Source organism: Hypanus sabinus, chromosome 8 (assembly GCF_030144855.1).
Source record: "Hypanus sabinus isolate sHypSab1 chromosome 8, sHypSab1.hap1, whole genome shotgun sequence".
Lineage (NCBI taxonomy): Eukaryota > Metazoa > Chordata > Chondrichthyes > Myliobatiformes > Dasyatidae > Hypanus > Hypanus sabinus.
In genome coordinates this window covers 132,729,537-132,745,102 of record NC_082713.1, presented here as the reverse complement: position 1 = coordinate 132,745,102, position 15,566 = coordinate 132,729,537, and the positions used below count along the sequence as shown (strand labels likewise).

General features: G+C 39.1%; 1 protein-coding gene across 19 annotated transcripts in view; it reads right to left on the bottom strand.

Moving 5' to 3' along the window:
• The window catches only part of LOC132398438 (ataxin-7-like protein 1), a 267,811-nt gene that overhangs the window by 114,466 nt on the left and 137,779 nt on the right, over positions 1 to 15,566 (bottom strand). For 13 of the 19 annotated variants that reach the window (XM_059977870.1, XM_059977871.1, XM_059977873.1 and 10 more), the window contains one exon: positions 3,491 to 3,532. The exons of the other annotated variants lie outside the window; for them this stretch is intronic. In XM_059977870.1, the coding sequence (XP_059833853.1) occupies positions 3,491 to 3,532 (42 nt within the window). The remainder of the gene's footprint in view (positions 1 to 3,490; positions 3,533 to 15,566) is intronic. 19 annotated transcript variants of the gene reach the window in all.

The window sequence follows — 15,566 nt, the reverse complement described above, 5'->3', positions numbered from 1 at the left end:
ATAGCTGCAAAGTCCAGCATCTTGTAGTAAAATACTGGTAGCATTGCACAGGAATACTGACATTTAGTTTTGGCCTTCACAAAAGTTTGCAACTCTGGATAAATACAAAAGATCTAAACTGTGAGGATTTCCTGATTGCCCCATGGTGTTAGACTCTTCATGGTTCACAGCGATGGTGCAGAAATGCCAGCTGTTTCCCCAGCACTTGTGCTTCACATCAGCCTGTTGAACCTATGTCAGTTTAGACAAGGCACAGGAACAGAGAGCTCATTCAAATGAATTGAGAGGGCTAGCAATGGCAAAGAAGGAATACAGGTTTCCAATTGAATTGTATTAGTTTAATACTTTCTAGAGCTCTGAAACTATTTTAACATTCTTCAACATTTTAAGAAATTTTAATAGTATTTAGACACTTTTTCTCAACTTTTCCTTAAGTATTTTTGTAAGCCAGAGATATTCATAAATGCTTTTGCTCTTTCAAAGCTGGCACCTCCTGGGTTTTATGTAAAACTATGATTATGCATAGTCCCCAAATATGCAAATCTGCATATTTTACACCAAATAAGTGAGTCTGCTTCCTGAGAGACAACTGTGTGCTATAGTGGGTGCTGTGGAAGGAAAACTAATCAAGTCATTGTATCTGAATGCAGAAGAAGAGATTCACATTGCACAATAGTACCAGTGGAACTCCAAAGGTCTGATAAACAAATGTATTTATAAATCAAGCAATAAAAGTGACCAAAGGAAATTTTGCCTTAACAATACTAAAAATCACTAATGCAGTGGGAAATTTCTGGCAACTGTTGAGATTACAATATTACTAGCATAAAGATGATAGCACCATAATCAGAATATCATTAAAATGCTGTGACTATTTATGAAGCAACCAAGGATACGTCCATGCATTAGAGAGAAAAGCAGCAACAAGCAGCAACCAGGGCAAAATCTCATGCTTCAATTACAACACCGCAAACACACAGGAAGCTGAGCAAACACTTGCACTTTGCTCATTTTGTTAGCCCAAATGCAAAGACTTTCCTAATGCATTCTTACAGAAACGTTATCACTTTATTTTAACTGTAGAAATTTATACAGACAACTTTAATTCAGGGTAAAAATAAGCAAATCATACTGCATACTTCAAGGATCTGCACTTAATACAGACTGATCTGAAGGGCAGAATTCACAAAGCATTTATCTACTACTGTTTGCTCTCGATCTGCTCCACTTTCTTTTAAGTTGAAGAATCATAAGAAAATAATTTTAATTGCTAATAGAGAGAACATTTCTTTTGAACATTAAGCAAAGGATTCAGTTTTTCCTCAAAGAAATACATTATGCACCGTTAGCCAAAAATAAGAATGCTTTCCTCATATATGCTAATTTGCCCACGTTCAATACTGAGACCTGTACCAAAGTTCAGTTGGATTGGAAATAAAGACAGAGTTATAATGTTAGGCTGTCAGGCCAAGAACTAAGTGATCATGAAGAAAACCAGAATGAGAAATAAAAACAGCTGACAAAAATCATCTGATCATAGCTTCTCAACTACTCAGTCCCAACTACAACAAAGCACATTCATGTTGTATAATGCAGCTGATCACAAAACACTGGCAAATAGAACTCTGCAAAGCTGTTTGTTGACACCTACTCAATTGGTGAAACATGTAAATTTATTAACCATCATAAATTGCTAAAAAGATAAACATTTTCAAACCAAAATAGATACTTGAATAATCTACACAACCGTAAAGTGGGGAGCTTGGCGATACAAGTAGGCTGTGACATTTTAAAAATTATATTTTAAAATTAGAACCAGTATAAGATTTAGTTCTTATAAAGAGTGGCTGTGATTGATTTTAGGATGGTGATAGATGCTAAAGAAGAGCGATTTTAAAATTGTTTCTAATACAGAGCTGGCTATTTATCTCTGACGGTATAAGTAGATACAGAAAGGTGTAAAGCTCAGGTAAAAGCTGCGATACTATTGAGATTATGATGCTCGCACACTGTTAAACAGAATTTAACATTTCCAGAAGAACAAAGATTTGAATCAGTTTTGCCGTTTCAGAGAACTCCATTCCTTGTTGCAGAGATTTTCTATAATTATCATTTGGCACAACTACAGTCACAAAATACAGTGATACATTTATATCCTGTGGAAAAGTTCTTCGAATTTTTATTTTTGGATCAATGGCACAAATTAAGCATTTGAGCCTGAAAGGCGTTAGAATCAGATGGAACTTGTACTTCCGCAGCCTAGCAGCAGCACAGTGATCCCTTTTTAAGAAATCGGATCGCCAGGGGACCGTGAAGCATTCACAAGTCAATGCATTTAGCAACACAAGCCAAACATTAGCAGGTTCAATCCCAATCAGTGAGGGATATGCTAACTTCACCAAAGGCACCAGTTGAATGCTACAAGAATGTCAGCACTCTATCATCCAAGTCAGACATTAAAAAGGGGAGCCAGCTGGCCTTTCAAATGGCTGCTGATGATCCTGTGCATTATTTTACCATGATCAGAACCTTCTCTCCTTAGGGTAGTGGCCAACATATTATGCCTCAACTCATATTTAAAACAATTTATTTGATGTTGGTGGGACAATGTTGTAAATGATATTGTTAACCTTCATAGCTCACTATAAATATAAAATACTTTAGGGCAAATTTAAGTTGTAAAAACATCATAGGCAAGCAACCCCTATTTTTTAAACAGTCTATAGTAGCATCTTTTGTGTTAGAGAATAAGTCAGAAATTTTTGTTCTCGACTTATAATCAATGTTCTTACTGTGGATGATAGATAAGAACCAAAGACCAGCCCTTTATGCCACCTAAAGTGAAATAATCTGCTAGCTCGGCTCCAGCAAGAAAAGAAACGATGCATTGCAGCCAATGAGAAAGCAGCCCAGCATGACACGACCTTCAGGAAAAGTGGGGATGAAAATGGAAATGTTTGGGTGGGGGTTGGGTAAAAGGAGGTGGAGAAGGGGTACAAGAAGAAATCTGACTGCATTATAAGAGCAAGTTCAACATTAAGAAAAACACAATGATACAGAACCAAAAGGAGTTGTTTGTCTCAATGTGCTTGCACTACTTCTTGCAAAAAGCATTGGTGCTTCTTGGTAAAGAAAACAATAAAACTACATATCAAAAAGGAGGAGCTTAGCAAGAGCAAGGAACAGTCAGGAAAAAAATGGCACAGTTCATTCGCCCACTACAAGTGCGTCCCATCAATTAAAAGTGTATAGTTAATAATTAACAGACCAGTGGTGGATTAGTATGTACATGTCCCCAATCCATACACTAGCAAGCATGTGCAACTAGCCTCCCGCAACTAGGTAGCCAGGAATTAGGTGAATTCCCCAGAGGGAGGGAGTAAGAGAAACTGAAAGTTACTGAATGAGTCAGCCCAAGGCTGCTCTCACACACCACTCAGTAACTGGTTCAAGAGCAGCAGTGGCCAAGGCCTGGGAGCACTTCACCTACCTTGCCCTTTTGGCCGGGGAATGGTGTGTGGCATGGGGAGACCTAAAAAGAGGGGGAGAAGAAAAAAAATTCATTAAAAATGTGAGGGTGAGAAAAAACAAAGGTTTAAACACACTTTTTTGACCCACTCATTTAGGCCAAAAAAGCAACAAAAATAAATCAAAGAATGACTTGCTAGTTTACTGCAGTTTTATTATAGAGTAAAAAATAAGCTTCATAAAACAAATGAATTCCATTTACAGATGGCATACACTATTTCTGAAATGACATAACAAAATCCTCGTCTTGTTACAGAGCGAGATTTTCAATCATTACTGATTCGACGTGGTAGAAGCATTGTATTAGTAGGAAAGAGCAATAAAAAAAATAAAACAACAATTGTAACAATTTAACAAAAGAAGCAGACCAGAAAGCTGACACATCAAAGGTACTATCTGGATTTGAGCAGGACTTACAAACTTAATTAACTTACAAGATTTATATAGAAGATATAAAAAGTGACTATATTGGTAAACTTAGGCTTCTAATCATCTGCACACAAAAATGTCCTTGGGATGGGCAGCGAGTTAGTGCACCGCCCACTTGTGTGAGGTGGCCACATTAAAACGACCTAGTGCCTTTCTCATGCTATCACAAAGTATGTTATAATCAAACTGTAACTGAGAAGCTGTGGTCACTGTGGTAATGAGGATGACTCAGGATTCAAACTGTATACAGCGAGTCTTCTCAACCCAAACAGTGATGAGATAACGACTAGATCATCAGGTCTAAGTGACAGTTGAGAGATAAATATAATGTTCAACACTGTCCTCAATTCCATGCACTTCTTCAAATTATGCTGCAGGATTTTTCACATTCTTTCAAGAGGGCAGACAACCCCTTGGTTTAGCACTTCATCTGAAAGTGCAGCACTTCCTTAGCTATAGCACTGGAGTACTCAAGACGGGTTGTGATGCACCAGACCTAAGAACTGGTTTGCATGACAATTGCTGCTTTACAATGTGTAATCAATGTCAAGTGGTGCAAACTGAACCACCTGTAGCTCAACATCAGTAAGACAAACGAGACATTGATGGATTTCAGGAAGATTAAGCCTGCACTGCTCCCTGTTAATACTGATGGTAAGGACTTGGATGTGGTGAGGTCCTGGGGGTGCACCTGGATGACAGACTTGAGTGAAGTACCAACACAGAAGCTGTGTACAAGAAGGGCCAGAGTTGCCTCTACTTCCTCAGTCTGAGGAGAATGAGGTCCTTTGGAGTATACAGGCCTCTCCTTTGCATGCCTGTTGCTGCCAGTACAATCTTCTATCAAGTGGTGTGCTGGGACAATGGCATCAAAACGGGCGATGCCAACAGGCTCATTAAACTGATCAGAAAGGCTGTTTCTGTAATAGGAGTCAAAGTGGGCACACTGGAGGCTGTGATAGAACAAAGGATCCTCTGGAAAATATGGGCAATACTGGACATTTCTCACCCTCTGCATGCCACCTTGACTGAAGCAAAGAGCACTCTTAGCAATAGACTAAGACAGCTGTGCTGCTCCAAAGAGTGCTATATGAGATCATTCGTACCCTCAGCTGTTAGGCTCTATAATGAGAGAACCTACAGCCAGGGAAGTGATGACCCCCTTCTGTTAGACTGTTTGAGGAAACATATTTTATCCTTTCTTACTTCTCTTCTACTATTTGTATATCTGTGCACTTGTAATGCTACAATGACACTGTAATTTCCTTTGGGATCAAAAAGTATCTATCATCATCAACAAAGTGAAATGAAGACTCACATGAACAAGTTGCATTTCACCACTGCAGAACGCCCTTAATTTCATAACCAACCAAGTATTTTTGCAGTGCAGCAAGAGGTTCTGCTTACACAGGCAATTTTAAGCATGAGAAAGGATCAGAGTTTGTATTTCTACTTAGTATTAAAAGGAATCGATATCCTATTCGTTATCACACAACTTTTTACAGTGTTCTTGGGGGTGACAGTGAGCCAGGTGCTGGTCCTCAGGGGTTGAAGTAGACTTGCAATGAAACAGATGCCAGGCCCTCACTACCAGGAATCAGGGTGTTGGCAATCTAAGCATTACCTCATTGGACCAATGAGCAGGACTGTGGGTTAGAAAATCAATGGCTGTGACTCACAAACACGCACTGCACTGTCCTAGTTCCAGACTACCTTGCAAAAAGTACCCAATGTCATAGCATTTCAAAATGCACAATTTTTAAACGTGGTATGCTTTTTAATACACAGTTTTAAAAGTTAGGATATTCTGTTGAGATATAGGAAATACAGTAAATCTCCCACCAACATTAACAAATTAGGAACTCTGTTTTTATATTTAGATGAAAGATAAATGCTGACCAGGGTAACTATGGTGCCCTGTATTAGTTCAGGTTTAAACACGTTAGTAGTTTACAGGGTGCAAGGAGCCTCTCTGTACGATGCCCACAACCGGTGCAGCTCTCCCTCTGCACAACCAAAGCAAGAAAAGATTAACAGCATAACAACTTGATGAGATAATGACTTGCGCTGTCACAACGAGGAATAAGTGGCTTGCTGTTGAGGTAGAGACAAACCTCATTAAAGCCCAATGATGAATGTACTGAACACAAGCAGAGATGCATTTTAAATATGTTGAATCAGTGATGATGCAGCAAACTGAAACAACAATATCCACCATCTCAACTCAAGTCCTTAGACTGCCAATTTCAGACATAACATTTGCAGTATGGTGTTAAGTGGCTGGTGGATGTGTAAGTCACATATCTGGAATATTTAAATTGAGTTACTTTAAGAAATGGAAGAATTTCTAAACACAGCAGTGATTTTTCAAAGGAGCAAACTGACATAGTGACATGACTACTGGCCACAGTCACACACAGAGTTCTGCTCTGTGGAAAGATTGCTTCATTCAAGCATCAACTTTCCAGTTGAGAATGTCAGTGTCAAACATGCATGACACCACACTTTTTGATCTGCTTATAATTGGCTTCATCTAGTGGGTAACAAGATTGGGGGAAAGTGTCTGAATATACAAATACCAGCATAATGTATTAATTTGCTCAAAGTTTTAAGATTTCCCTACTTAAGAATGGCTACTTATAGAAAATAATAAAATTGACAGAACTTGCCAGATGAGTATGAAAGAGTTGCAATAGATCAACAGAACTTACTCTATATCACATGTCAGCTCAGCCCAGAGATCTCAACCAGGGGAAAATGACAATATCTGGAGAATAAATCAGCTCCGAATTAAACACAGTCTCAATCATCCTTTATTGTTTCTGGATTAAAACCCAGTAAGCCTAATTTATTCTTGTCATGAAAGCACTATGTACACAAATTCTGCAGGTTCAATAAGGCTTCCATCATGTCCCACGGCAAATAGAGATAGGTCAGTCTCGATTACATACCCATTACTAAAAAGTAAAGCAAAATGCAGAAGGCAGGCAGGAAAAAATAAGCAACAAACAACTGCAGAAACAATCATTACTTCTGTTATCATTTCCCTTTCCACCAGAGTGTGGGTGGGCAGTTGCTGAATTAGGGTAGAGTTGATTGATAGGTGAAAGAGAAAAGGTTACAGGGAAAATAAGTGGGGGAAAAGGGATTAACACAAGGAAACCTGCAGATGCTGGGAATTCAAGCAACACACACAAAATGCTGGTGGAACACAAAAGGGATTGATCTGGGTACTGGCACAGACTTGATGGGCCAAACAGCCATCTTCTAAGTTGTGAGAATAATATAAAAGAAAAAAGAACATATTAGCATTCGGTACAATCTTCCAGTCCTGTTTGAGTTTCTGCACCCATCTTCACTTAAATACCAATGTTCTGACACTATAATGCTTGTAAATACGCTCCACCACTCAAAAGTACAACCTTGATGTCAGGCACACTCCAACTCCTGATAAACGGTCTTCATGCAGCATGTACAGAAATGTAGGACCAGTTTCAAATGCTATGTTTTTAAAGAGACTTTAAAGAGTTCCTTGTTTTGAGAAAGAAAAAAAATTGCAAGGGAAAATAGTTGCACTTTCTACACAACCTGAGTAGCCTTGTTGTAGCATGAAAGTCACAGTAACCGAAATGTAAATTATTCAAGGTTGTAAAGGTTTATAATAAACCTTCTAATTTTCAGTTCCATCCCTTTAGCAAAGGATGAGTGGTTTGGTTCAATTTATTGAAATTTTAAATCTGTGTGATTTTTGTGCATTTCTACTCTAAACATATATTTATTCCGCAAAGTTAATCTGGCCCTTTCAATTTCCCATCAAAATAAAGCACCACACAGTTGTTATAACTGAAGTTGTCATTTGCTATTGACATGATTATTTGTCGTTCCTCCTCTTTATAAATCACACACATCATTTGTTACTATTTGAAATGTGTTGTCTTTCTGAATCCAAATCACCGATTTAAATGGTGAACAGTGCTCGCTGCATTGATCCTTGTGGAACATATCCCCTTTAACCAGCCTGATTAGAAAATAATTAACCTTGACTCTCTTAGTTGTAGTTTGCTAAATATCCATCTCTCTTCAAGGCTGACACCCGATCTGCTGAGTACTTTGAACCTGGTTTATTTTTCAGGTTTGTAGCATTTGTACATTTCAGTTTTTGATATACCTTATATTCCCTTTATCCACATGCTGATTGGAGCCATGAGCCAATGAACACATTTTCAAAGGCCTTTCAAAAATATAAATACATTATCTCCATTGTACTCGTCTTAGCTCAGCAAATAGGACAGTACAGCACAACAATGCAACAGGCCCTTTGGCCTAAGAGGTTGTGCCAATCTAATTAAGCTAATGATACCCACCCTCTAAACTCAACTATAGCAGCAACAAAACTGAGAGTCACTCTAGTCTCGCAGTTCAGGTACTATGATCCTTCAACATTGGCATGGCTGCCCTTGACAGCAAGCATGAGACAGCCAGTTGAAAGTACAGTGGAGTTCATGCTGCTTCCAATGTATCAACACAGCTTTGACACTGAAGGAAAAGTGTTTGAAAATGAAGAACAACCAGTTAAAAAGGATCATAGTCAACTAGGCAGAACTGATCCCTGCTTCTGGGATATGGACTATCTGCATCAAGCATTGGGAAGCCATTGCCAGCACGCTTGCGGCATTATCTTCCAAAGTGACAGCAGGACCAATATTACCATCACCTACCAGACTGTCATCCTAGGGTTGAAAGCTCTGCCACCAACTGGCAGGCCACATCACCTGCATGCCTGATGCTACATTCCCAAAGTAGTTCTTCGACATTGAGCTGTCATGACGAGACACATTTAGAAAGAATGTAGCATCCTTATTAACTTCTGGAAATCTCCATCCTGTAACCAATCACATGAGAGAAGAAACTTCCAAAAAGGCTATGAGAACCTCCAGCCCATGAAAACCCAATAACAACAACGGAAGGAGTGCAGCACTTCCCATACTACCCACCACATACTTACCAAGTTACCTGCCCCCATTGCGGCAGAGCCTGAACATCTACATAAGCCTCTTCAGCCATCTCACTGAAAGCTAGACATCCTCAACGGCCACAGGACAGCCAAAGCAGGAGATGGGGCCAAGATGAGGGCACTGTGGGCCAGACCTTGCTGACTCAGTACCACCATCAGGTAACACTAGCAATCAGATCACATCAGATGCTCATTCATACAGGCTGGAAACTTGCAGGGCTTCATTTCCATAATATCCAAGATTGCAGGGTCTTTGGAAATTCAGCAAGAAAACTCCACAACCAAAACATCACTAGCATCTTTTAACCCAAGGCAGAACCCTTCCTTGGAGTCAGGCATATTCAAAAGCAAATCTCTGCAGAGAATGGAAATCTAAAGAAAACACACACAAAATAGAAAGTGCTGGGAATACTCCATTATCATTAAAAGTCAGCAATCCAAAATATTAACTCTGTATTTCTCTCTCCACAGGTGTTGTCTGACTACATGGTTATTCACAGAATATTCATTTTTATATTACATGAGGGATTTCTAATGGTACATGAAATCTTCTGACATTCAACGACAATCAAAAATATTAAAATTGAAACAAAACTCAAATAGTAAAAAATAAAAAAGAAACCCAAAATACAAATAATTAAAAACATGAAATGAAACCAAAACTAGTTTCAAGTAATAAAAATAGAAAATTTGGTGACAAGGTGGCATAGAAGCAGAGTGGTTAGCATAACACTATTACAGCACCAGCAACACAGGTTCAATTCCACTGCTCTCTGGAAGGAGTTTGTGCATTATCCCTATAACCGCGTATGTTTCCTCTGAGTGCCCTGGTTTCCTCCCACATTTCACAGACGTACAGATTCATAGTTTAGTTGGTCACATGGATGTATGGGGGGGGGGGGAGGAGTGGTGGTGGTGCTGGCTCGTTGGGCGGAAGGACCTGTTACCGTGCTGTATCTCCAAGCAAATAAAACTAAATTGCAGATCAGGCAGAATTCCCAAAAAGACACTCTGGATTAACGATTCCATGCAAACCCTCTATCATAACCTGAGAAAGGGTTAGAGATGATGGTAGAGTGCCGATAAGAAGTATTCACCGCCCATGGAAGTTTTCATGTTTTATTGCTTTACAAAATTGCATCACAGTGGATTTAATTTGGCTTTTCTGACACTGATCAAAAGAAAAAAAACTCTTTCCTGTCAAAGTGAAAACAAGTTTCTATAAATTGGTCTAAATTTATTGCAATTATTAAATACAAAATAATTGATTGCATAATTACCCCCTTCAACTCAGTATTTAGTAGATGCACCTTTGAAAGTAATTGCAGCCTTGAGTCTGTGTGGATAGGTCTCTTTTGCCTTTGCATATCTGGACAGTGCAATTTTTCCCCATTCTTCTTTACAAAACTGCTCAAGCTCTGTCAGATTGCACGGGGATCATGAGTAAACAGTCCGTTTCAAGTCCATCCACAAATTCTCAATTGGATTGAGGTCTGGACTTTGACTTGGCCACTCCAGGCTATTAACTTTGTTATTTTTAAGCCATTCCTACATAGCTTTGGCTTTACGCTCGGAGTCATTGTCTTGCTGGAAAACAAATCATCCCCTAAATCACAGTTCTTTTGCAGACTGCATCAGGTTTTCCTGCATTTCGCTGCATTAATTTTACCCTCTCATTTCACAAGCCTTCCAGGGCCTGCTGAAGTGTAGCATCCCCACAGCATGATGCAGCCACCACCGTGCTTTACAGCAGTGATAGTGTGCTTTGATCATGTGCAGTGTTTTACACCAAACAGCATTTAGTTTAATGGCCACAAAGCTCAATTTTGGTTTCATCAGACAATGGAACCATCTTTCACCTGACTTCAGAGTCTCACACATGCCTTCGGGCAAACTCTAGCTGAGATTTCATTTGAGTTTTTCTTTCCCCAACAGCAGCTTTCTCTTTGCCACTTTCCCATAAAGTTGCAATTGGTGAAGCACATGGACAACAGTTGTATGCAGTGTCTCTCTCATCTCAGCCACTGAAGCTTGTAACTCCTCCAGGGCTGTCTAGGTCTCTTGTCCTCCCTCACTAGTCCTCTTCTTGCAGAGTCACTCAGTTTTTGAGGACAGCCTGCTCTAGGCAGATTTACAATTGTGCCATAATCTCTCCATTTCTTGATGATTGTACTCCAAGGAATATTCAATAACTTGGAAATTTTCTTTCATCCATCTCATGCTTTTCAAAAACCTTATTGCAGAGTTGCTTGGAGTGTTCTTTTGTCTTCATGGTGTAGTTTTTGTCAGAACATTAACTCACCAGTAGTTGGATCTTCCAGATACAGGTGTATTTTTACTACAATCAATTGAAACACCTTGACTGCACTCACTTTCCAAAAACAGATCTCCATTTAATTAATTATGCAACTTCTAAAACCAATTGGCTGCACCACTGATGGTTTGGTGTGTCATATTAAAGGGGGTAAATACTTATGCAAATCAGTTATTTGGTGTTTTATATTTGTATCAATTTAGATCACTTTGTAGAGATCTGCTTTCACTTTGACATGAGTCTTTTTTTTTGTTGATCAGAATCAAAAAATCCAAATTAAATCCACTGTGATTCAATGCTATAAAACAATAAAATATGAAAACTTCCGGGGGGGGGGGGGGTGAATACTTTTTATAGACACTATAGAGGGATGGGAATGACAAAGGGAATATCTCCGATAAAGTGAGGCCAGCGTTACAACAGGTATAAGCTGTAAATTAGGTAATAGAGTCAATGACAGATGGTAGCAATGATAGAAGAGAGTGTGAGGGACAGTGAACAGAAGCACATCAAAGCCATGAAATGATGACTGCTCAAGACTGAGGACGCAAACATAGGAGCATCAATGTTACAACATAGAGAGGGTTGTAGGTCCAGCCTAGCAAGTAAAAGGGAGAGAGAAAAAAATGAACTAACATTACAGATGAGTCGGTCAGTTCTGATACAGAAAGAGTACATTATTATCCAAGTACATACACTAGATACAACCTTGAGATTTATTTCTTTATAGGCAGCCACAAAACAAAGAAACCCAGTAAAACCCATTAAAAACACTGTCAAACACCCAATATGCAAAATAAAAACAAATCATACAAACAACAAAATCAAGCAAGAATCTGAATTACTTGAATTTATAGAACTCAACATCCTGTCTGGACAGCTGCAAGATGCAGAAGGATGAAGTTCTGCTCCATGTAGTAATTTTGGGTCTCAATAGAATAGTGCAGTCGGATACAAATAAGTCAACAGTGGCAGTGGAATGGAAAGTGGGAATGCCACAGGAAGCTCAATATCGCCCTGCTACCTTGACATAAATGCTCCAGAAAGCTGTCACCTCATCTGTTTTTGGTTTCTTATGTTTAGAAGAATCAGTTCTTTGTTGGCAATACCCATAGGATCCTTGGAACATGAGGAGGGAAGAAATATAAACTGCATCTTCTGCCGTTGCTTGCAAAAGAGCCACAAGAAAAGAATTAATTAGTGGAGATAAAGGAACAACCAAGGAGTTATAAAGAGAATGTATCTGGTGGTGGAATTTTGTTGTGAGAGTTGAAAATTGAGAGGGATGATCCATTAAATCACCATGGCTCATGAAGATGGGAAACATCTCAAATATATTTGTGTGGAAAATGTATGAAAACAATGAAGATAGGAGAACTCAAAAAAACCAACCTTTGCATTTGCACCGTTATCTACAATCTTGCCATCCCCACCAAAAGTAATGTAGTCACTGGAAAACCTCTGGAAGACTGACCTGACCTGTGTGAACTGGTGGATTTAGCTGTCTGAATTTGTCAATAAATCTGGACAAATCACAGGATGGTGCACTGGTGTGGGGTTTGCAAGTTGGCTCTGTGATTGTGTGGGTTGCTCCAGCTGCCCAGGTTTCCTCGCTCAGAGACATGCTGATAATTCTCTACTATTAACTGTCTGTGGAATGAGTGGCCAATTGTTAATGAAAGTGAACAGTTTACAAGAAATTAATTAGGATAATGAGACTGCTCAGAGAGCCAGCATAGACTAAATGGGTTGAATGGATTCCTTTTATGTCATAATGAAAAATAATAATAATAATAATAATAATAAGTAAACATCTAGGTCAATCCTAGATTTACTTCTGTTGTAACGGAGAGTCTGACCCTTTATTTTCTGGTTTGAGCGAGTCTTTATTTCTAAATTTGTGGAGCAGTTGTAAAATTTGAACCAATGCTCAAAACAGCAGAGTGATTTAATCCAGGTAGTATTTGATCTGATTTAGAAATATAAAATAAAAGGCCTTCTTCTTCAAGTAGACATAGTGCTTCACATGGGATCTGGCCCAACAGGCTAGCAACACCAGTTCCAATTAACCTGCTGTGGTATTCGATATCTGTTAAGTCAAGCAGGTACAATTGTCCTCCACATGACTCAGCCCAAAAGGGAACACAAAACAATGAGTATTTCTATTGCTGGTTCACAAAGGGTAAAACAATGTGCTCTTACTGAGAAAGTGAACTGAAGCAGTAGTTGGGAATGTGGACTAAGTACACAGCTGGAACTGGGGGTTGGGAATTTGTGTAAGTGTGTGAATGGAGTAAAGTGTCAGGAAGAGGTCCTGCATGTCGCCTGGCTGAGAAGTTTTTGACTGGGGGTAAAGAAAGGGAACTAACAGTGAAAGGCTCCTGGACCTGAGCATGTGCATGCTTACATGTGTGCACACATACAATTGAATGGCACCGACTGGAAAGAGGCTACACATACGCCCACCTTTTTTATATATATATAAACCATTAACAGCCACAAAGAAGAGCCCAGTTTCCATTTCTCCTGAAACCTCTTGCCAAAGGATAACCATCTTGCTTCATTTGGCCTGACTGGCTGCTTTTTAACATTAAATAAAACACACAGATGACTTCACAGTATGAAATTCGGAACCCGGAACATTAGCACCCTCATGGAATACCCCAAAAGTGACAGATCTGAGTAATGCTCTCCTTCCGTAGCTCAGCAAAGTCAGAAGCTTTGAATATATGGAAGCAACGAAGGAGCGCAGTACTTCACAAACTACCTCTGCCCCTTCCCTCTTGTTAGCCACTACCTGCTCCATCCGTGGAAGAGCCTTTTGTTCCCACACTGCCCTCATTAGTTACCTCAGAAACCACAAGGTTAGACTGAAGTTCTGTCACCCTCAGTCCAGAGCAATTGTTTAAGAAAAATACAAGACCATAGAATATAATACCTGAAAGATCAGTAACAGTGCCACATAAAAAATAAGGAATTTACTTCACAAAAATACAACTGCATATGCTGTGGATCAAAGAATACGTACACAATGCTGGAAGAACTCAGCAGGTCAGGCAGCATCTGTGAGAAAAGAGCAGCCAACTTTTTGGGCCGAGACCCTTCATCAGGAATGGGCCCATTCTTTACTCTTTACTCACGGATGCTGCCTGACCTGCTGAGTTCTTCCAGCGTTGTGTAAGGAATTTACTTCTTCAGCTGTAACAGCTTAATCATCAAATAATAATAGGCAGAAGTTTAGAAGAATCTGCTGAAACACTGGCAAAAAATTCCAATACAGCTAAAACAAAAATTAGGATTTATTTAAAGCATTGTAAAGTAGAACCCCAAGCCTATGTTCTTCAATGACTTGGCTGACAGATTGGAATGAGGAAAAACAAAGCTATAGACTCCTGTAAGAGGTCTACAATGTTCAAACACCCTCAAAGCACTCAGTCACATTTCAGATAGATTAAAAAATCTAACATCCTGTGCACATACAGCAATGGCAGATTTGAAACCAAATGTCTGAGCAAACGAACAACTAACATACATCAAACTTTCTGGTAGGTTTCAATTGTCTGGTAACCAACTAAAATTGGTGGTGAGGCAGTGTGCCAATAAAAACAGAACATGTCAGTGCAACAACTTAAGAAATGGATGTTTGCAGGCTATTGGAGCAAGGAGCATCGCAATGAAATACAAACTTAACACATCCAGTAATTTTCCCAGCATGTTGTTCATGTGTAGGCCAAGATATTAAAATGTTTATTTCTCCACAATGGTTAACAATAGGAAATCTGAAATAAAAGCACAAAATCCTAGAAACACTCAGCACGTCATGGAAAAAAAACAAAGTTAATTATTCAGGTCAAAGACCCCTTAAACAATTCTGATTTTCTCGTTTTATTTCAGATTTCCAGCATCTGCAGCTATTAGCTCATTTTCATTTATTGTATTCTGTACTTCAAAGTAATGACCACTGTTTTACCCTTTGGGGTAAAAAAAATCTTGGTTGACATATGAATGAAGTACAGGGTAAACCTCTGAATAGGGTCAAGTTTAGGTGCTTCTGTCATACTTCTATGCCATTCTAGCCTGCCAACACGCATTTGTAAGATTCAGGCACAAAGAACGATAAATTGGGGAAAGCTGCAAAAAGGTAGATGGTCCACAGAGAGCTGGACCCCAAGAGATATCCACACCTTCAAAAGGTAAGACAGAGAAAAAAATTAGCAAGAGCAAAATTAAGACAGCAAACATCAGACAAGTTGAAATATTTTAATTTGTTCAAGTATCATC